The sequence below is a fragment of the Clytia hemisphaerica genome, unplaced genomic scaffold (genome assembly GCF_902728285.1).
Source record: "Clytia hemisphaerica strain Z4C2 unplaced genomic scaffold, Clytia hemisphaerica genome assembly, whole genome shotgun sequence".
Lineage (NCBI taxonomy): Eukaryota > Metazoa > Cnidaria > Hydrozoa > Leptothecata > Clytiidae > Clytia > Clytia hemisphaerica.
The window spans coordinates 1,635,182-1,659,101 of NW_027103300.1; the positions used below are offsets into that span (position 1 = coordinate 1,635,182).

The 23,920-nt window shown below is 34.8% G+C and overlaps 1 protein-coding gene and 1 pseudogene across 1 annotated transcript; both read right to left on the reverse strand.

Moving 5' to 3' along the window:
- Nucleotides 1-3,295: 3,295 nt before the first annotated feature.
- Nucleotides 3,296-7,384, reverse strand: LOC136811208 (uncharacterized). Its single transcript, XM_067067825.1, has 4 exons — nucleotides 7,252-7,384; nucleotides 6,361-6,456; nucleotides 3,823-4,006; nucleotides 3,296-3,498 (listed from the first exon to the last, which is right to left on the reverse strand). The coding sequence occupies exons 1-4, from the start codon at nucleotides 7,372-7,374 to the stop codon at nucleotides 3,296-3,298; spliced, it is 606 nt and encodes a 201-aa protein (XP_066923926.1). The 5' UTR covers nucleotides 7,375-7,384.
- A 5,506-nt stretch (nucleotides 7,385-12,890) lies between these two features.
- Nucleotides 12,891-23,625, reverse strand: LOC136811818 (tubulin alpha-3 chain-like; annotated as a pseudogene).
- Nucleotides 23,626-23,920: the final 295 nt, after the last annotated feature.

The window sequence follows — 23,920 nt, forward strand, 5'->3', positions numbered from 1 at the left end:
ACAAACATGACATACACAGACCCGGTGGGATGTTTTTAGCCAGTGGGATAAAAATAACGGACTGAAACTCAATGGGGATTGATATTTCTATATTTTCTATTGCTGGGGATTTTGTTTTCAAGTCAGAAAGTTCAGTGGGGATGGGAAAATTAGCATAATATTTTGCAGTGAGGATTGGTTTATTTGATTATTTTCAGTGGGGACAAAAATTGGAGGATAATTTTCCACCAGGGACGATATTTTGGTCAATTTTTGCAGCAGGAAGGGGTCCAAGTGGGTCTGTGAGAAGTGGGTGTTATACAAACTATCACTTCACTAAACGATGCTCACCTTAGCTAAATTAAAGGTGAATGTCCAAAGCAGTAACATTGTATCGATGATGAGAATGAGAGCAATAATCAACCATCCCAAAATGCCAATCATTTTCTTTTGTACCCCACTGATTCGTGTTTTTAAACCAAAAATGACGTGCAATTTTTGGGTCTTGGCAAGACTGACTGATATTGTTGAAGTCAAGGATAAGCTGGAAATAGATTTTCATTAGATGAGGAATTTGAATCAACTCAATTGTCTCTAATAACTAAAGTCTGTTCCGAAAATATTGGCCCCTTGCACATTTTGATACATGAAATCCTAAATTTCAAAATGGTATAAAAGCTTGTAGTTTGAGAGTTATATGGTTTTGGTAACATTAGAAAGGTATTTTTATATACTTTCTAACAGCACTCGGTTAATGCCCTTTTAAATCAACCAATCAAGGGGTCAGGAAGTATAGCCTTAAATCTGGTATATTGGTACAATTAGAATGTGTACACACGACTTTGAAGAATGTTAAAGGTATTTGAGAAATTCACTTTCAGGTCTTAACACCCCTGTCTCACAGGCTCGGTGAAATCTTTTTCTTCAGTGGGGATAAAAATCCTTATTGAGATCTCAATTCTATTGTTCCAAGGTTAAAAAATCCAGTGGGGATGGTTTTGGAGTGCAATTTTCAGACAATTATTTTCGAGTGGGGATGAAATGAAAGTCCATTTCCCAGTGGGGCTGAAATTCCAGGGTATTCAGGCTCGGATACAGAGGGAGGCTATAACCAATGGAGGAGAGTGCACTTTATTATCGTATTACCTTATATGGAAACTAATTACTCTCCATGAATAAGATAGCCTACCTCCTGTATCCGACCCTGGTATTATCCCACCGAGGACCAAATTTTTGCCAAATTTTCCAGTGTGGCTTGAGTCCCAGTAGGTCTGTGACACAGGGGTGTTGTCTTACCCAGATGCTATTGGTCTTGCAATGCATTTCAAGTAAGTGGGTTCATCCATGAAAAATATCTGACACGTGATTGCCGAGAGAAGATGAGCAGAGAGTTGGAAGTAGGTTGCCATTCGATTCGCATTTTTTACAATCGGAGTTTCACGAAGCTTCACAAAGATTATCATTGTAAATATAACAAGACGACTTGAAGTCGAAAATTTCGCCTAAAGTTTAAACTGCATGGGAAAAAACAAGAAGTAGAGATGAAAGCTAATCTGAAGTCTATTTTACATCGAGCCTGGATGAAACAATTTTATATGAACAACGAGGCTCAAATTCGCTAAAAAGAAAAGATCAATTTACGAACAATGGTTGTTTAATTCTTAAGAACTAAAAACTGAAGGGCATATCACCATCTATAAAGAGTTATTAATTTGATTCTTATAGAAAAAAAAACCTTATCAGGGAAAACTTTGTCGGGGAGAAGTGACGAAATCTTGGCCAAGTGACGAATATTTTTCCCCGACGAAAATTTACCCCGGCCTTAATGCGTTTACCAACTACCAGCAAGTGACGAATATTTTTCCCCGACGAAGCTTTCCCCGATAATGTAAATATGTTCATATTGCGCCATCCCTTGATTACTTTGTAAGAAATAATTACCGAAGGCTATATCACCTTCTATCGAGAGTTATTGATTTGATTCTTATAAAGTATGTGCTTATAAGAAAAATAAATATGCTCATATTGCCTGTCATCTATTGTTTACTTTGTAAGAACTAATTACCGAAGGGTGTATCACCGTCTATCAAGAGTTACTGATTTGATTCTTATAAAGTATATGCTTATAAGAAAAATAAATATGTCCATATTGCCTGCCATCTATTGTTTACTTTGTAAGAACTAATTATCGAAGGGTGTATCACCGTCTATCAAGAGTTACTGATTTGATTCTTATAAAGTATGTGCTTATAAGAAAAATAAATATGCTCATATTGTGCGCCATTTCTTGTTTACTTTGTAAGAACTAATTATCGAAGGGTGTATCACCGTCTATCAAGAGTTATTGATTTGATTCTTATAAAGTGTATGCTTATAAGAAAAATAAATATGCTCATATTGTGTGCCATCCCTTGTTTACTTTGTAAGAACTAATTACCAAAGGCTATATTACCATCTATCAAGAGTTATTGATTTGATTCTTATAAAGTATATGCTTATAAGAAAAATAAATATGATCATATTGTGTGCCATCCCTTGTTTACTTTGTAAAACTAATTACCGAAAGGTATATCACAGTCTATCAAGAGTTACTGATTTGATTCTTATAAAATATATGCTTATAAGAAAAATAAATATGCTCATATTGCCTGCCATCTATTGTTTACTTTGTAAGAACTAATTACCGAAAGGTATATCACAGTCTATCAAGAGTTATTGATTTGATTCTTATAAAGTGTATGCTTATAAGAAAAATAAATATAATCATATTGTGTGCCATCCCTTGTTTACTTTGTAAGAACTAATTACCGAAAGGTATATCACAGTCTATCAAGAGTTATTGATTTGATTCTTATAAAGTGTATGCTTATAAGAAAAATAAATATGATCATATTGTGTGCCATCCCTTGTTTACTTTGTAAGAACTAATTACCGAAAGGTATATCACAGTCTATCAAGAGTTATTGATTTGATTCTATATAAGTGTATGCTTATAAGAAAAATAAATATGATCATATTGTGCATGTGTGCCATCCTTGTTTACTTTGTAAGAACTAATTACCGAAGGGTATATCACCGTTTATCAAGAGTTATTGATTTGATTCTTATAAAGTATATGCTTATAAGAAAATAAAGAAAAAATCCAAACTGTGAAGCTAAAGACACAAAGATATATGACGTAATCCAAAGAAAACCCGCGAAAATCGTCCGTGGTTATACGAACATGTAAAATGTAAATTAAGCTTAGTAAGTTCGTCCACCGTATCAAGTACTTTCGTTTTCTAAATTTTCGTCCGAGGACACCGCCGCTGAATGCCTATCGTAATACTTTCGCTAAGGCGAAATTAATAAGTAGAATAAGTATGTAAACGAGAGAGGAGATTAAAATGACATCCAATTGATCCATTTTGATGTATTGATCTTGATACGGATCGAAACAGGTTGTTCTTTCAAAATTTGTCTCGTAAAAACCAAAACATTCACCGCACTTATCATTTCCAACGACTTCTTTGTAAAATCCTGAAGATTTAAAGTTTACAAACTTAAATTTTGATAGTGACACTTCTACATATTTTGTCGTGTGAAGCCATGGGGGTACTGAGGCAAAAGTAGGTGCCTAGTATATAGGCAGGTGGTAAGGATCGGTTCTTTGACCTGCAAAAGTCTCTCTAAGGGTTACAAAGAAAACAAAAATGTCCAAGCTGGCCTTGCCAGTGGCTCACTTAGTAAGTTAATAAACCTTCGGCCGCGAGGATTATATTTCGCAAGCTTCATGAATTTCTTTCGAAAATTCGCAAAATTTAACGTTCGCAAAACGCAAAAATTTTCAAAAAATTTTTATACCGTGCTGACACTTTTGACAAAACCATCCAAAACTGTTCACCCATTTTGGTTCTTTGTAAAAACCATGAATCAATTCTTCGCCTTTTCCACATTGTGGTTTGGTTAAATTGCAGAACGGTTCTGATTTATTTAATTGTCTTTGCGCGTTGTAGAGGTAAGGATCGCGGCGATTCTCTTCCCTTTCCTGTAAATGAAAAACAACAATGCAAAAATCTAAGCTTTCTTAAGAATGTGTTCCATTTTCTTATAACACACTTGACCTTATACACGGGATAGTATAAATTATAGCTACTCTTTTTACGCAACGATGTCCTGCCAACAAGTGAAAGATCGAAAGTTGTTTTGAGATGTGACCTCACATTGTATTGCTTTTGTAAAACAAACAAGAAGCCGTATCGGCGTGAAGGCCAAGCTGACGTGGCAATAACTGAATGTTCATTCGTACCGAGTACCGGTAATGTTGGCGGGACTAATTTCTGCGTTTTGGGTTTTGCGAAAAGTACCAGATTTATACTCTCGAAGTGCAAAAATGAAAAGCCAAAAATGTTCCAAACTTTGCCCAACAAAATATCAAAACAAAAGAAAGCAGATGCGCTAAAAAGTCCGCAATGGTAAATGAAAGCGAGTTAGTGATGAATGTGACCAGAAGAGTATTTTAATAAAACAAAAAAAGCTATGCTATTGCATGCCTACATTATGTACAAAATAAATTCATTTTATATTTTTGATACTACCGTCAAAGTGCAAAAATTTTGCAAAGAAAAAAAAGAGTGTAAAAATTACTGGCGATTTTCCGTAATCATTCTGCTATTTTCCCCGGGTATACCGGCAGTCATATTGCTAGAAATCGCCCCGAAAAAAGCGAGACGCTTCTGTATGACCATCCAACTTTCTAAATTTCCTTCTTTGGCTATCCAAAACGTTTTTATCTTTTTCCGTTTTCAAGTGGAAAGTGGAACTATAGACCAGGAACCGGAATCTTATGCACTTTGACACGGTAATATGAAAGAAAACATTGGTTAATAAATTCAAACTTCCCATGTCACTGACCTTAAAAATGATCAAGAAAGGATCATCATTTTCACACGCTAGAATCATGAAAAATGTTTCAATCTTATTCAATTTAACACATAAGCTGCATTTAAGTATCCATTAATAAATTCCTGAATCAGTTTACTTAGAAAAATTCTGTGTCGAGCTTGAAAAATCCAGTCACCCAACGTTAAATGTAACAGATCTAGAAATGACCATTTTCATGCTTAGCATCATTTGAAATATTTCAATCTTATTCAAATTTACATATATGCTGCATTTTAGTATCCGTTAACAAATTCCAGAATCAGTTTACATGGAAAAATTACGTGTCAAGTTTGAAAAATCCAGCAACCGGCCATTAAATGCGACAGATCCAGAAACGCAGAAAGGACCATTATCATGCATAGCACCATGAAAAATATTCCGATCTTTTTCAAATTTACACATGAGCTGCATTGTAGTATCCATTAACAAATTTCTGAATCAGTTTACATGGAAAAATTCCGTGTCAAGTCTGTAATATAAATTTCAATCCATCTTGAAAATAACCATGTTTTCACTTCATTTCGCAACCAAAAATAAAATAAATTTGACTCTGTTACTAAACTCCATCCCATATGAGACAGCCTAAATATCACGCGGGTAGACGAGACAAAAAACAGGCGGTCGGGTGGTTGGGCGTTGTTTAGCCTGGATTCGTTAACTTATTGCGCTCACAGGCCCCGACAAAGCCAAAAACCAGTTTTCGACCAGTTGCTTTTTAAAGGCCCACTTGCGCTGCGCGGCTGGGCCAAAAAATAGCAAAGTTAATTATAAGATAGAAAACGTTCCATTTTTTTATGAATTGAAAGTAAAGTATTATTTGTGATTGATGTTGCATAGTGCTCAATGAAACCAGAGCTATATGTTTGTAACCTAAATGAAAACTTAAGAAAAGAAAAGTACTAAGAAAAGTATTTTCACCAGTGTGAGGAGTCAACGACCTCCCAACGCCTATCCAATCTCGAGACATAGCATTTTACCTATTTTGATGACGTCATCAACTGAAAACGCCTAAAAATTCAGCCAAATTTCAAAGTCACTTTCAAGCCTCATACCCCTCCCTTCATCGGGATAATTACCTTTTCATAAATTACTTCACGGACATCGCTGTCCTCGTATTCAAACAATTCCCATGGTGATTATGTCCCTTGAGAGATTAAATGATTTAGTTCATAAGGCATATTACTATAGAACGTTTTCTTTATAATCAAAACATTCGATTGTAAATTTGCTCGAAATCAATTTTGCTATTTCTTTTGTTTTGCAAAAGCAATAGAATGTGAGGTGACATCTCGAAACAACTTTCGATCTTTCACTTGTTTGCAGGATATCGTTGCGTAAAAAAAGTAGCTTTAATTCATTTAATTTCATCTGACTCAGCGTAAAGACACTGCCTAAAATAAGCTCCTTTTATTCCCGTAGAAAACCTTGAAAAATAGATATAATAACTTCTATACTAACCTTTTGATAAGTGATACCTCTCCACATGTAAAGCAATTTTTTTAGCTCTTCGCTATTGCTAGCAATCTGATTGGCAAAATGTTGTCTTATGTTTACCTATGGTTAAATTAAAGGGAATTTAATTTGGCTGATAGCTGGATAAAGTAAATTTGGCGGGAATTTATTTTGGTGGATGGAGGAAAAATTTAATTTTGGCGGGAACTTAATTTGGCGGATTTTGGCGAAATCCGTCAAATCCGCCAAATTTTCTTTCCGCCAAAATTTCTTCATTTTAAGGTAACACAATATGGTTGAGAATATTAGTTATTGTAGTCCTAGATTTTTTTCAAGATTCGCTGCTACACGCCTTTTTTATAAGAATCTTAACAGGCTGGGAATCGGCCTAGCAACAAACTAAGAACAATCTGAGCCTCAGATTTAAGAAATTATCAAAAAAGCACTAATTTCAACGGATTTTAAACCAATTTTCAATTTTTAACTACATAAACTAAGCATATTACGAAAATCATTAAAACATTCATTTAAGCTTGAAAATTTAATTTTTTAAAGACTTAATCAAATAGAACGATCCTCACTGAAAGATATTGTGTAATTTCTTCCATCCCTACTGAATTTTCTGACTTGAACACAAAAGAATTCAAATCCTCTGCTAAAAAGAATATGGGAATATCAATCCTCGTCGATTTTCAGTTCGTTATGTCTATCCCCACTAGCAGGCAAAATTCCACCAAGTTAGTGAGAAGGGGATGTATAGCTCGAACACGCACGGGAAAACAAACTTGTCCAAGTTATGGAGTAAGGTTCATAAGGCATTGTTAACTGAAGGGACGAGAAAACTTGTTCGAGTTAAGGAGACATTCGAGTTAAAAAGACTCCGTTGCATTCTCTTACATCAATACTAAGCCATTGCTCAGTAGTCATTCCAGAGAATTGAGGATATGCGTATTTCAATCCATCCAAAATTTGTGGATAACCTTCGACTAATAGATATTTGAATTCAGTGATTAACCACATAATTTCTTCTAACTGTGTTCCTCCTAAAACAAACAGAATATTCCTCTTGAAATGCAGGGTATAGTATTACCTATTGAAATCCAAAAGCTCCCTTAACAATCAAAAGCGGTAAAATCGCAAATATTGGAATAAGTGCTGCAGTGCAGCTGTGTTTTATCATCTTGGCGCATTTGATTGTTAAAGGAACTTTTGGATTGTTATAGGTAAGTACGGTAGTTTTCCGATGGCTTCAAAGCATAGGCTGTATCAAAAACCCCAGTCTGGAAGCCTATTGTTTTAACTTTTTGTTAGATTTTGTCCTTTTTTGATAACAAAAGATAAAAACAGATTTGCTCAGATTTTGATCAAAATACTTAAGACTCCTCTTGGGATCGATTCGGAATTTAAGGCTTGGGGACAAGAGAAAAAAATAAGACACGCTGATTTTGTCCCAAGGACAAAAGTGAGAGACACGCAAATGTTATCAAAAGTGTTGTCGATTTCACTTTTTTTGGTAGAAAGAAGAATGGGGTGGAGATACGAGAAAGCGTTTCAATTTGGTGGGATGGAGCATGTTGCATTGCACCAACGCGAAAAAAACTTCTCATGTCCCAAAAGTTTTTGTTAGTACAGGTTGACGTTAAGAATTTAAACAACTAAAGGCTTGGGGACACGAGAAATTTTTTCCGCGTTGGTGCAATGCAACATGCTCCATCCCACCAACCTGAAACGCTTTCTCGTGTCTCATTTTTCTTTTAATACCATTTGTGCTTCTCTTACTTTCATCCCTGGGACAAAGTCAGCGTGTCTTTTGGGTATTTTCCTCACTTTTTATCCCATAAAACAAAAAAAGAAACCATGAGACACGCCCTAGTATTATTTCCCTAATGAAGAAATCCTAGTGATTGTAAAATATTTTATAAGAATGGAAACCTCACCTGGTACATTTTGAAACTGTCTATAATGTTTTCTTCGTTTTAAGTCGCTTTCTTGAGATTGATAGGTCGCTGTTTCGTTATTGTAAGGTCTCACGTATGGAGCCAAAAAGAAATCGTTTTTTGCGTCTGAAATGAAAATTGTTTAAAAAAATTGCTTCCCCGTTAAGCAATCAATCAAAATACGAAATGGCGCAAACCCTGTACCAATCAGGTTGCTATTTTCGATTGTTAAAACGAATAATCAAAACAAAAGTTTTACCTGGGTGCCAGAAATAGTGAAACGCGTCTTGATACCCGAAGGACTTGTAAGTAGTGTATAAACCATAAATATAAATCGCTCTCAGGTTCTCGTGCGCTTTGACAAAAGCAATGGAGTTGTTCACTTGTGTCTCATTATTGCGGTCGATGTAAATTTCCTTAATACCTTAAAGGAAGAAATTTTGGTGGAAATTTAATTTAGCGGATGGTCGAATAAGTTTGTTCAGAGGGGATTTAATTTGGCGGATGGCTGGAAAAAATAAATTTGAAGGGATTTTAATTTGGTGGTTGCAGGATATTTTTGGCCAAAATCGTTATCAAATAAGTAAAACAACCTGTTTAAAGGCCTGAAAAAGCAGCAATTTGGGGAATGCGTTATATACAATTAATTTGGCGGGAGTTTAATTTGGCGGATGGAGGAAAAAATAAATTTTGGTGGAAACTTAATTTGGCGGATTCTGGCCAAATCCGCCAAATCCGCCAAATTTTCTTTCCGCCAAAATTTCTTCCTTTAAAGATACATTGATATTTATCTGCATATTCCATGTGTGAGAGATGACAGAATGCTGAATCTTTTCTTTCGGTGCAATTCTTTCTGATCACTGAATCGTCTTCCTTAAATTCTTTTATGTAGAACACTGCACTGTAAGTAACACCAAGAGATGACAGAAATGTCTCTGTTGATTTTCCTTTTGAATAACTACATTCAAAACTGAAAATGTTTGTTGGTTTCTCTACTAAAATGCTAGGGTACATTTCCTGCCATGTGACAGACAGTAAAGGTATATCTTCATTGAGGAGAAGATAACTCAAGAATCGCGTTAATTCATGAGACATATAGGTTAGGATGATAGTTGTTTCTCGATTGTGCGTTGTTGTGGCATTCCCATGGGAACACATCCCGCTCGTGTTTGTGACAGGGTGTTCGATGAAAGGTAGAGCGAAATCGTTGACAGCTTTGATTGAGTTCTTTATATCAATGATACAATAGTACTTGTACCTGTACATGTAAATATGAAAATAAACCCACTTTTTGACAAAAAGAAACATAGAAATCATTTTAGTTCTTTTTTTTTCTTTGTTATACCTACAAAAAGGAAGGGTTTTTGATTGGGAGCTAAAAGAAGTGATGACGAAAAGTTTTTTTCCAATTTCGTCACCTCCTATAAAGTGAAACCCCTACAACTTTTTCTTACAAAAGTTGTTGCAGAAAGTAGCACACACGTTTTTTATAAGAACAAATTATGTAAGAACACATGGCTTCAAGTACAAGAATATCAAAAATAAGTTAAGAACATCTTAAGACTTCACGCACTCTAAAACGCCCAATTTCTTAGGAAAATGGACAGAAATACTCACAAAAATGTTAAAATAAGAACATGTTAAGAACCTCTTTAAGGCTCAAAACTAAAAAAGCTAAGAACATCCGAAGACTTCAAAGATTTTAGATGTTCTTATAAAAAATTGTATCGTGTATTGATCGGAAGTTACATTGTGTCTCTTTATAATCCAGTTTTCTATTTACATCACGAGAGAGAAACAAACACTGCATAAACGAAGTTTTTAGATCAAATGATGAAAAGTTTTTAACCCTAAAGAATGTTCTTAAAATATTCTTATTTAACTATTTAATGAGTATTTTTGTGAGCTTTCTTGACAAAAAAAATGGAACAGCGGGGAAAAGTTTTTTGGCTTAATTTTCGAGTGGAGCGGTCGTCCCACCGGGTCTGTGAAACAGTTTTGTGAAAAGGAGGTGTTTATCAAATATTTCGAGCTGAATAAAAAATTTAATATTAGCAGATTCATATAAAACGTCACGAGTAAAGCTCCTATTGGCTGAGACATGCAAAGACATTTTGAAAAAATATGCTTATATGTGCAATGTTCAGCCAATCAGAGCTTTACTCGACGTTTTTTCGTGACTTTTTTACATGAATCTGCTAATAGGAAATACGTGTATTTACCTGTTTCTTTTATTCTCGTGATAATCCAATTTTAGAGGGTTCTCATCAGGGACAAGATGTGATAAGATATCTGCAGTCCATTGAGCATCTAAACAATGATGTTCGAATCCTGGTTGACAATTGGTCATTGTAAACAATCCAAGAATGTCCCAAACGATAGGTTCCTTTGCCATAGTTGCTGGGAATATGTTAAGCAAAAGCAAAAATTTCATAATATTCGCTGCCATTTTGCTATTATATATCAACTTTTTTAAACACTGACAAAAAGAATTTCTTCTTTTCAAAATATCTGCGAATGTAAGATTACAAAATTATATCCCGAACCATAGGTTTATTTGCAATTGCAGTTATTGATAGGTAAAGCAAGAGCCTGCAAGAGCCAAGCAGTTTTTTTATAAGAGCAAACTATATAATAACATATGGCTTCAATGGCCAAAATATTAAGAATTATCATCAACATGAAAAATATGAGCAATCTGATTGGCTAAAAGCGTGTACATAAATGCTGTATTTCATATTGTACTGTACAAATACAAGACTGCGTTCAAGATTTGGTAAGCGAGAGATCGTATTTTGTACCGGGTGCACCACAAAAAAGTTTCTCTCTTTAAAACTAATTTTCTCAAAATCTAAATATTTTAAAAGAACCATTCCTATTTTATTGGAAAGAAGAAAAGTAAACTTAAATTTTGATGGGTCATTTATTAAATCAGATCGAAAGTTATGCTCAATTGAATAAAAATGTTGCTTTTGGAAAGTGCTCGAAAACGTTTGATTTGAACATACTTTGCCTTAAAATAGTCACAAATTTTCAAAAATAACGTGTAAAGGCAGATTTTTCGCTCATATTTAGCTAAATTTCAGCCTCCTCAAATATTTAGATACAAGTACAACAATTACACCATTTCAATATGTCAAAAAAATCACGTTGATTTAATTTAGATGTTCAAACTTTAGGAGCATAGATGTTGTCTGCATTAGAATTTGTGAATCCAGTGAAAATTTTTGTTGTAGTTATGCAATATATATGTTCAACTACTCATAGATATCTAATATAAAACACTAGATAGCTAATTTGTATTTTCCAAGCAACGGCAGGTGAAGCAAAATAATGCGCCATCTTTGTTGAAGGTAGATCACAGTAGGCCACAGTTTGGTACCGGCAATTTGTTCAACCAAGCAAAAAGACCTGAATAGCGCGAAGCGACGAAGAGAAAAATAGGGCTTGATCGCTCAAATTGCTGGCACCGAACTATGATCTACTTATCAAAGATGGCGGATTATTTTGATTAAAATTGGGACGGAGTAGCTCTATATAGTGTTTTATTTAAGATATCTGTGTCAACCACCACACATCGAGTTACCTTACTTTTAAGGTTCTACAAAAGTCATATTTAATACGAAGTGGATTTTTAAAAGGTTTCTGGCATGAAAAAAATATGTATTTAATGGCTCCCTACTGATAAAAAAAGCTGTTTCCAATACTTTCTATACAGTCACTAGTGGTAGTATTAACAAAAAGAACCAAAATACTGACCCGATATAGACTTTCTTTACTTTATAATAGGAGATGTATTTGAAGATCTCAAATCGTTTTTGGTATTATAATAATTTCAATTTTAACTTTATATTAAATTGTCCTTAAAACATTATATACCAATGATTTTCAATAAATTCTTGAAGTGGAAATCTATTCCGTTGCATTTTCTCTTGGGCCCACGCACAAAGTCTTTCTTTCAATCTCCTTTCAAGTTTCTCAGTGCCCTTGACTATTTTAAGCGTGATAAAGATTAATCTATATTTAACCAGGCTCCTAGAAAAATTTACATGTTTTTAGGCTCCGTTTTAGTGGAAGTTCGATATGACTGTTGGTAGAATTTGTAAAAAATTAACCAAGTTTACTGTCTAAGACGACCCAAAATTGGTTTTACCGAAAAATCCCAATTTTCATAGAATTCAGTTGTCTTTGTTTAAGGCTTTTGAAAATTTTGCAAATATGTATCTAGGAAGCGGATAAAATATTTTCCGTAAGCGGCCCAAGCCCTGAATTAAAGGTCCAAGACCTGCGAAATTTTGCGACTTTTAGTTTTTGCCCTGACTTTAGAATTTATAGCGGCTCAAGAGCTAAATCATCGGCCGGAAAAGTTAAAAAAACTAGTAGAATACATTAATTGTAAGATCATCAAATGGAAGTAGGAATAACGGATCATTTATAAAAAAAGCATAAGTCTAAAAAATCGCAAAGCTTCGCAGGTCTTGGGCCGGTAATTCAGGTCTTGGGCCGTTAAATCAGAGCTTTTGCGGAGGCGAATGAAATTTCTTCAGGAAAAATGATTCTTTCTTACATGTTATGTACTATTGCCAGACTTACTGAAGCTAAATTTACAATATATTCCATAAAAGCATAGTATTTATACTTCGTTAGCCAATACAGAATTTAGTCTCGTCAATCCAAGCGAAGTTTACAATGTTTTGTATGGAAACTCTAGTGCCTAGTCTCGTTAATCCAAATGAATTTTAAAATGTTTTGTATGAAAAGTTTTTTTAGTACTCATTATCATCTTCTTCTTCTTGATCATACGAATCCAATCCAACTTCTTCGTAATCTTTTTCAAGAGCAGCCAAATCTTCACGAGCCTCTGAAAATTCACCTTCTTCCATTCCTTTAGGGAAAAAATAATCATTAAAGCTTGACAGTCCCCGAATCATCCGATACTATGAAAAGTTGGGGTTCAGGCCATAGATTTATAAAGCCCAAAGGGCTAGATATCGTGCTTTTGCTGAAAAGTGTGCCGAGGTTAGGTAGAAAATCCTACCTAAGTCACGTGACATTACGATAGAATTTCAGCGCTTGACCAATCAGAAAGCTTTGTGGGTTTTTGAAAACAATAACAGCAATATTTTCTGCGATATTCATTTTTTTTTTTTTGCTTGGAAGAGCTTAAAGCACTCCATCTAGCCCTTCGGGCTTTATAAATCTATGGTTAAGGCTGGTTCAGGGGGTACTCGTTTCCGCAATTCCATCCAACTCGATATAATTTTAGTAACACTTTTACTTTTTTTTTTTAAATGTATATTAAGAAAAAAACGACAAAAACAGTAACCAAAGTTTTACTAAAATTAATTTTCAATAAAATTTACGAGGTAAATGCTTCTTTTGGCTGGTTAAACAGCTATTCTTCTATTTAGAGCAAAGTTGACATTTTTCGGTTGGAGGTAGCACTTTTGGGGACATTTTTCTGAACATATACAAATTTACGTCCCGCGTACACAGATTTTGCCAAATAAATTTGAAAAATCCCTCTTGCTTATTACTTACACCCGTTATTGCACTCTGATATTTTTCAATTTTACAAAAGTTAAAGGATGCATGATACACTCCTTTTACTTTATAAGAACATTTTTACAAGAATAATTTGACTCAAAATCGCCAAAAAATAAGAACGATTTAAGAACAATGCTGAGACTGAAATTCATGCAATTTCAAGCAATTGAGTGTTCAAAATTGGTTGCAAAGCCTAAAATACATTAATTTCAAACTATAAATAAGAACAGAATAAGAAAAACTTGAAACTCAAAAATGTATTAACAGCCGAGCATCATATACAAGAAAGTGTATATCGTGGGAGAAGATTGGTAAAATAATTTTCAGTATTGGAGGTAATACCATTGAGTTTAAAGCGCGAAGGCCTAGAGTAGAGCCTTTAACCATTATCAGGAAAGGAAAAGTGAAGCCACTTATTTCCCATCCAGAACGTGCCTAGAACGCGCCACACTCATGATGATGGATTGTATCTAGATGTTCCTATGTTTTTGAGGACTGCATTTTTTTGAAATCTAGCAATAGACTTTACTTTTAATCCGCCAGTGTTTGTGTAAAAATCACGTGCTAATGTTCTAGATGGGAAATTAAGTAGCTTTATTTCCCATCCAAAAGTTTCTACTCTTGTCCCTTCGGGGCTTTAAACTAAATGGGTAATACTGCACAAGGAAAAATCTATATGATATCTCGTTTTCGAGATTTGACAACGGCTTAGAAGATAACAGGTAAGTCGTAATGTCTACAAAAACAACTTAAAAGCAGAACCCTCGCACATATCACATCGCGTGTTCACCTTTAAATCAAGCCAGCACGCGATGTTTTTCCTTTTTGTTCATGTATTACGTATTACAGGGTTTCCTTTGAACACCCCTGTCTCACAGCCCCGGTGAAACTTTTTCTTGCAACGGGGATAAAATTTTCGATTGAAATCTCAATGGGGATAAAAATTCTATTGTTCCAAGGATTAAAAAATCCAATGGGGATGGTTTTTGAGTGCAATTTCTAAGCAATGGATTTCGAATGGGGAAGAAATCAAAGTCAATTTCTCAGTGGTGCTGAAATTCTAGGGTATTTTCCCCACTGGGACTAAATTTTTGCCAATTTTTCTACCAGCGGGTCTGTGACACAGGGGTTTTTTTGAATTGACTTCAGCTCCTTGGAAGGAAGGAATCTACTTTGAAAATGTTTAACCAACAATCCTGGAAAAAAACCGTCTGCTACAGCAGGGGTTTTATATAAGCTCGGCGAAAAAGTCTAAAAGTTCGTTTCACAGACTGACCACTTTTTTATAAAAATGTTTTATTCTTCATTTCATCAAAGATATTCTTAACGCTTTTTTGGGGAAATCACCCTTAAACATTTTAACGATAAATCCTTAGGATAAAAATTAAATCTAAATTTACCAAGAAATAGACACCTGAAGCATAAAATGACATTTATGTGAAATTATTGAGACTTATAGGGGGCTAATTGGCAATTTACAGTTAAAAATACTCTATAAATGGCATTTTTAGGTTCCGTTGCTGAATTCATATTCATGCTTTATTCCCGGCCTAAAATCAAGAATTTGTCAGCGTTAATTTTTCATTCAACAGCCTATCAAAAACAAAACTAAACCCCTCTGCCAGACTTCTCTCCTCGTCAATTTATTAAATATCTATTGCAAACAAGTCCGAACGGTAAAGTACTCTGAATGTCCAGGAAAATAGTCAAAAGAACATTTCTTACTCAAAAAGAAGCAATAAAAATCTTAAGAAATTGAGAAATACCATGGAAAGAAAAAAACATTCAGTAAAATATTTCAAGATTTCTATTGCAAGTATTTCTGTCAATTGCGAAAATGAACTAGTTTTTTCTTGTTTTTCACAAATCACTGAAGCTGTATTTTGACAGGATTTTTATTCAGACTTTTTTAAACAGCCCCTCTTTAAGAATGTTTGACTTAAATTTAGCCGAATACCAGGAAAAAACTTAAACAATTTTAGGCTCGAGTTTCTTAAATTACTAAATCAGCACATTTAACATTTATTACTCTACTTGCAACCTTGGAGGGGGGTACTTGGGTTGGCGAATGAGGGGTATGTGCGGACGGGACCTCCGAAAACCGACCCTTAGAGAGACTTTTTTGAAAAACTTTCTTCGATATTTGAAAAATGTTTTACCTTTAGAGAGACTTTTTACAATTTTTCTCTCGAAATCAAAATATTTTCCTAAAATTCGTGAATTCTCCGACGCTTAGAGAGACTAATTTAAAACTTTCTGATTTATTTTCCAACCCTTAGAGAGACTTTGAAAGGTGGAAAACCCGACCCTTAATGTCCGCACATACTCAGCACCCATTTTTGCCCAAATACCCCCCCCCCCGGACTTGCAAACCGTTTAATAATTTTTTGTCAATTTAAGTTTCTAAAGCTTGAGCGAATTTTTCTTTGTAAATGACTGATTGAAATGATAATTATTAAGGTTATTTTAGCTGAAAATAAGATCAAATGCAGGTCAAATGAGGAATGAATTTGATAATTTTGGCGAGAAGCCAAGCAAAATAAATGTGCAGAAATAAACTTCAGAAGAGTCAGTCCAAATCCCAATTACTCCAAAACTTTTGAAGCTTACACGTTTTTTTATTAAAACATTCAAAAATTTTTAAGCCTTTCGGATGTTCTTAACTTGTTTTTAATATTTTGGTCATCGAAGTCTTATGTTTTTATATAGTTTGTTCTTATAAAAAAACGTGTATTTCACCCAATGATAAGAAACGAAAGAATGAAATACCTTCTCCCACGAACCAATGTACAAAAGCACGTTTGGCATACATTAAATCAAACTTATGATCAACGTCGAGCCCAGGCCTCAACAATAGCTGTTGTATTAGATAACATACATACAGCGCGTTGAGTTCTGACCAAATCACCCCCTGGGACAACAGTTGGTGGCTGGTAATTGATTCCAACTTTGAATCCAGTTGGACACCAATCAACAAATTGAATGCTACGTTTGGTCTTCATGAAACTGATAGCAGAATTCACGTCTTTGGGGACAACATCACCACGATAGAGCAAACAACAAGCCATGTATTTTCCATGTCGAGGGTCACATTTGACCATTTGATTGGCAGGTTCGAAGCATTGTTTAGTTATCATTTCTACAGAAACCTGTGATGATAAATAAAATTTCAGTCAGGTAGCCTTGAAAAATTCAGAATTCTACACAAACCCATCTTATATTGAAGGCTCTAAAAGTAAATTTTTTTGAAAGTAGAATTTTTTTTTCCGGAATGGTTTTCTTAATTGGTGTATGGACAGACTATTTTTCTTTAAAAAATGTGCATGAAACATTTGCCAAAAATCACTTTTCTTGAGATTTTGAGAGAAGTAGTTTTTACAAAAATTTTCCGAAAATATGTTTTTGATTCGGGAAAAGATACCCTATCTAGGGCAAAAATATTTTCAGAATGTATTTTCTTCGCTGAAATGAGATTTTAAAGTCGATATTCTTTTCTTCGCAGAAGTCTTCATTTTCTTTTTCCTCAAATTCTTTCATTAAGATTTTAGAATTTTTAGATTCGAGAATGCCAACCATAACATGGTTAACGTAACAGAAAATGTATGAAATGCTTAAGTTTGAGGGCTACATCAGGTAGGTTGTAGTATTTTTGTACGTGCAAAATATAAAAAAAATCACTATGGTCACAGCAATTAAATAGAACTGGGTATTCAAGTAGGCTCTGAAAGTTTTAACTCGACTTAAGATGGACAATCGAGTTGTATGATGATTAGCTCCCCCGGGGGTAACTACCCTTGCCGACTGACGGGGATGCTCCGCTGAGGTTCGAAAAATGGACCCTACGTGGGACTGGTTTTTTGAAAGAAATTGCCAAAATTTGAGGGAAAAGTGACCCTGAATGGGACTGAAATTGCAAAATTTTCTACTTTTTACCCAAATTTTCCAAAATAGACACCCTACGAGGGACTAATTTTTCTATTTTGGTGTTTTTGCGACCCTACCTGGGACTCATGGAGGTGAAAAAGGTACCCTGACCAGCGGCGCATATCCGTAACCAGCTTTGCTTTAGTAACCCCCCCCCCCCGAGATTAGCTCTGTCAGTTAGTTAAGCTCATCAAAGAGCCAGCTGCTGAAACTAAAGGTTTCAGTTCGCATCCCTGCCCCGTCCGATGCTCCGCTCATGTTCATGGATATTCGAGCCGGCTGGTCGTGGACCCTGTGCAAACAATCGAAAACTGTCTAAAAGTGTTGGATTGCTGGGCTATCTACTTACAATATGTACTCTATAGTAAGCGGTATTAGGATATGATAAGAAAACAAGACTCCCTTTATGTTCCTGAATCGAGGAAACAGCATAGTAATTTATCAAAACCCGTATAAAAAGTACTGGTCTGAACTGTTGCTGTAACTATTTGTTAACTTTAATAACGATTATAAAAATCGATTTGCTAAGTTCTTTATCACGTTATCAAATACTTCTATCGGCATTGGTTCAAAAGTTAATCACATGATCAGAAAGTGAGAAAAAAAAACTAATTTCTAAACGCAAGTCTAAGTTTGAAACAATATAAAGGAACAAAAGGCTTCCAGACCGGGATGTTCTGGAGTTTTTATAAGATACTTCACTAATTGGTCATTAAAAGTAACAGAGATGACGCGTTCTTTAGAAAAAATAACAAAAGTGTTTTATTAAAGGTTAACGACCAACCAAATCAAATAAGAGCTTGTAAAAACTCCAGCTTATCCCTCCAGACCGGAGTTTTTTATACGAACTATGCATCTATGAAATATTACGCAAAAACATACTTGCTCATGGAATGCTTTTTCGGCAGACATCAATGGAGCATAAGTAGCCAATGGAAAATGGATTCTAGGATATGGCACCAAATTGGTTTGAAATTCGTTTAAATCAACATTCAAGGCACCATCGAATCTCAAAGAAGCAGTGACAGAGGAGACGATTTGACCAATCAAACGGTTCAAGTTAGTATAAGTTGGACGTTCAATACAAATGTTACGATGACAGATATCGTAAATGGCTTCATTGTCAACCATGAATGTACAATCGGTATGTTCCAACGTTGTATGCGTCATCAGAATCGCATTGTAAGGTTCTACGACAGCTGTGAAGATTTGTGGTGCTGGATAGATTGCGAATTCCAATTTGGACTTTTTACCGTACTCAACAGACAAAGCTTCCATGAGAAGAGATGTGAAACCAGATCCTGTTCCTCCTCCAAAAGAATGGAAAACCAGAAATCCTTGCAGACCTAAACAAATTTCCAAAAGTACATGTTTTTCATAAGCCTAACGTTTAATAGCATACTGAAACCTGGATTTGATAAAAAAGTATCATTAACATATCTGAGCTTTGATCATTAGTCATTCATAGTTCTGGGTTGTATACAAGGTCATTTTTCTTTTCAATTTTACAAAACTATATTTTTTCGAAAAATATGCTATCAAAAGCATAATTTGAGCTTGATTCCAAAAATATAACTTAAGCATAACTGAGCCTGTTTTCCAGGATGTGCTGAAACTTTCATCCTGCTCACAGTGGATTTATTCCTGCTATCTTAAAACATACCCTCGACCATCTCACATACCCGTCGGTCAATTTGCCTGAACCTCCCTCCCTCCCTCAGGATAATCTACAAAACCAGTAAAAAATATAGTGTTAGGCTAACATACCTATACAATTTTCGGACAATAGTCTAATTCGGTCAACCAAAACATCGATCAATTCTTTTCCAACAGTGTAATGTCCTCTAGCATAATTATTGGCTGCATCTTCTCTTCCGCAGATCAGTTGGTCCGGGTGGAAGAGTTTTCGGTATGTTCCACTTCTAACCTCGTCTAAAGGTAAAGGTTTTGTTTTTAAATAAGATTGATATCGTTTTCTTACTCGTCAATTTTAATTTACAAGTTTTTGATTTTGAATTGATACGGATGTGGAGCAAGATTGGTCAGAAAGAGAAAAAAGAAAGGCATTTTTTGCTTATATCAGCACAATATAACAATAGGGAGACACTGTCCTGATATAAAATATGTGTCTGATATGAAACGGGAACACTTATGTAAAAACAAAACCTTTAAAACAAGAATTTTATTATAATAAGTTGATTTTCCTTCCTCTTATGTTACACTTTTTTTGCGGTAAGAATAATCTTATAAGAGCACGAGGCTGAAAATTGGTAAAAACCTAAGAACAAATTAAGAACAATCCTAAGCCTGAGATTTCAGAAATTACTTAGAAAGTACTGATTGTATGACAGTTTTTGAACATATTTTTAGTTTTTAAATAAAAGAAACTAAGTTTTAAGAACACCGTAAGAACATTTAAGCCTAAAAAATCAAAAATTTAAGAACACCCCAGCCCAAGCCAAAATTACTGGTTCTTATAAAAGAAATGTGTTCCCCACCTATCATTTTTTTATCACTAAACCATTTTTGATTACTCTGAGTATCGGAGGTTAAGTTTTCAAAGAATATATTAACCTCTGAAGACCAATAATAGAAATTTTATCGCGCATGTGTCAATCTAATTAATTTAGGAAGAATCAAAGATGAAGAGCAAATATTACCTTATTAATGTCTAGCAGACTGTATAACAGAAGCAGCCGGCGGAGAGATTTTTTAGAAATATGTGTTCTTATTTTCTAGGAGACCAAATGTTATGACCTTTCAATTTTTTATACAAACGATGTGTTCTTATTTCTAGGAAACCTTTACCGCACTATTTGTCTCTCTAAACTTATCACTACTTTATGGTTTGATGTGTTCTAAAATCTAGGAAAAACCGTTTGCCAAGATAAACTTGTAAGATATTTGTTTTTCTCCACGAAAAATGTGTTCTGAAAATTTCTAGGGTTACTAGGCAACAAGATTACATCAATTTTCTCTTGATTATACCCGTCTCCTTAAAAGATGTGTTTTGAAGCTTTCTAGACAACAAGAACACGTTAGATGAAGTTAGATGACTTTGATTATACCCCTGTCTCGTCAGAACACATCATATTTCTAGCTGATTAATTTTCGAAGATCTGATCAGAACAGATCAAAATTTCTAGCTGAAACATGCTCTCAGAACACATCGAAAAAAAAGGTTGCCTCGCCGGCTGCTTTCGGTATAAGTATGCAGTTTACTATTGGCGAATTCCCCAGAAACCTCCAAGTGTAATTGAAATGAGTTTATTTCGAAAGAAATCTTTTAGATTATCCTCAAATGTATAACAGTAATTACTAAATTATTAATTATGGAAATGTCACTTTAATTGAATCGAAATAATAGACAGACTTTATGTTATGATTCTCTATCACTGACTCTAAAGCATTGATGATATTTTTTAGTTGTGTTTTCAACGACGGAAAGAAAAATATCAACTTTGAACTTCATCCAAGATCTTGGATGGTCGTCATGGTTACTTTTGTCTTCGTTGATTTCGCGCTGAATAGAATCTCGATTCGTCGGCACAGCGTCGATATATGATTTCGACCTGTGCTTTTCACGGTAATTTTTGATACGATACTTCCATACGAAAGCTCTAACTGTTAAAAATAGAAAGAAACACAACCCTTCCAGGCTGGAAGATTCTGGAAAAATCTGTTAAGGTTGGAAAACTCTTTGTTTTAACGTTTAGCAGAATCGTTGAAGGTTAAAAGAATTGCTGAAGGTTCGAACAAAAGACTTTTTTAGCCGATAGTTTAGCCTGAAAATTATATATTATTGAAAACATGAATGAAAACTTTATAAAAAGTTTCTTACCCACTACCGTCGGTTCAAGGTCGGTGAATATAGCTCTTGGAACGTGTTTTCCTCCTCCAGTTTCACTGAAGAAAGTGTTAAATGAATCATCTCCACCTCCAATAGTTTTGTCTGAAGGCATTTGACCGTCAGGTTGGATTCCATGCTCCAAACAATATAGTTCCCAACACGCATTCCCTATTTGTATGCCAGCTTGACCAAGATGAACAGAAATACATTCGCGCTATAAATTACATGATAAAATACAGAGAATCTACGATCAGTGCAATAATATGTTTGCAGTAAGCCACAAACAGCAACTCCAACCATTAAAGTTAGGGACACCCCTATGTCAGAGACCCGGTGGACCCCCCGCCCCGGTGGAAAAATAGGCCAAAAAATCGTCCCCGATGGAAAAAATACCCTACATTTTCAACCCCACTGGGAAATTTCCCTATGATTCTATCCCCATTGAAAATTGAATGGAAAAAATTGGACTCCAAAACCATCCCCAGTGGAATTTTTGAGCTGGAAACAATAGATTTTCTATCCCCATTGCAATTTCGATAGAAATTTTCATCCCCACTGAGGGAAAAGGTTCCACCGGGGCACTGAGACAGGGGTGTTTAGGGGGACCAGGGCTTTCATAAACAGTAATGAAAATCACTGTTTACAGCCAAATATTTTGGCACTGATTGCAGCTCACGAACAAGGTGGATGAAAATAAAGGTTTGGTAATGAAAACTATTTCGGTATTGCAGGAATCGACCGTTTTTACTTTGGAATTTCGGTAACCCCTTACCAAATCTATCCGGTATTTCGCAATCCTAAAATCGATTTCGTATCAGAAATAGACATTTTTGTTCGATTCTTACAATTCGGAATTTTAACAAAATGGCCAAAAAATAAAAGAATTCTCGAAAACTTGCACTTAGTATTATCGAATATCTCACTGTTTGGTCAACGAAAAAGTGTTCTGAATTGAAATAAATTGATCAAATAAATATACATGTTTTTTTTTTATAAGCATAACGCTTATAAGCATATGAAGGCTCAGATTTGCAGAATTCCTAAACATAATATAAGCATATATGTTAGCCTAAAATATTTTTCCAGTTGTCATTTTTATCTGTTTAAAAAGGTTTGGTAGAGGTCAAGTAAAAAAAAAAGACTTTCCACGGTTTCCTACAATCCACTGCTCCCAAAATCTGAACAAATTTTTACATAATTTCTGAAATTTCACTAAAAACTTGGCTCGAGGGGAATCATAAGCATGATTCATAAGCATATAATAAGCATAAACTATGCCTGGATGCTTCAAAAACTTTTAAGCATACACAAGCCTGACCAAGGGGCATACACTTGCTTATAAAAAAAACATGTAGTGTGGAAACGGGGTAAAGCACTTCGAAACGAAATTACAAGAATCCCCAGATTGTTAAAAGACATCTGTTTCATCTTTTGCATAGTTACGTAATTTCCACCATTATGGAAGCAAACGTTTGAATCTGTAGAGGTGATCGCTTACGCAATTCGAACGTTGGTTTGTTATGTAACTTAAAAAAACATGAAAACCTCTATTGCTGAGCTCTATTGGATATTAGATTCCCTTATCATTCCTTCAAAGAAGGTAAACCACCCGGGGGGTACTACCCTTGTCGACCGACGGGGTTGCTTCGCTGAGGTTCGAAAAATGGACCCTACGCGGGACTCGAAATTTGCGAAAAAAGTGACCCTGAATGGGACCGAAGTTCCAAAATTTTCTACTTTTTCCCCAAATTTTCCAAAAATAGGCACCCTACGAGGGACTGATTTTTCTATTTTGGTGTTTTTGTGACCCTACCTGGGACTCGTCTAGACACAGATTTTGTTAATTTTTCTGTTCTTATATACATATTTTCTTTTAAAAAAGGAGTTTTTGAAAAAAAATGTGAGATTATACATACCATTTTCAGATTGAAATTTTCAAAGAATTTTTGATAAAAAATCTTTATTCTACACTACGACTACAAACTAAGTGACAAAAAGTATATAAAATGTACAAAAAAATGGAAAATCAAATCGTAGAAAACATATCAAACATGCATGACTGGTACAAAATATAAACATAAACTTTATCAAAAATTAATCAATATCTCTATATATACACCCTAAGTAGATTTTAAGACGACCTGCTATGTAGAATTGTAAACACTGCATGAGTTTAGAGTTTAGAGATTGTTGTGTCATCTTCCGGTTTTAAAATCCAGAAAAATGATTTTCCAATATAGGCATAATGCTGCGATTCAAAACTTATGACATCAAAAATGAAATCATTGCGTTTAAAAGGCTCCATCTG

Coding starts and splice junctions, on each gene's coding strand:
- LOC136811208 (XM_067067825.1), bottom strand. CDS start 7,374: ATGTGGTTAATCACTGAATTCAAATATCTATTAGTCGAAGGTTATCCA. Junction 6,457..7,251: donor AGCAATGGCTTAGTATTGAT/GTAAGAGAATGC, acceptor ATTTAACCATAG/GTAAACATAAGACAACATTT. Junction 4,007..6,360: donor GAGGTATCACTTATCAAAAG/GTTAGTATAGAA, acceptor TTTCATTTACAG/GAAAGGGAAGAGAATCGCCG.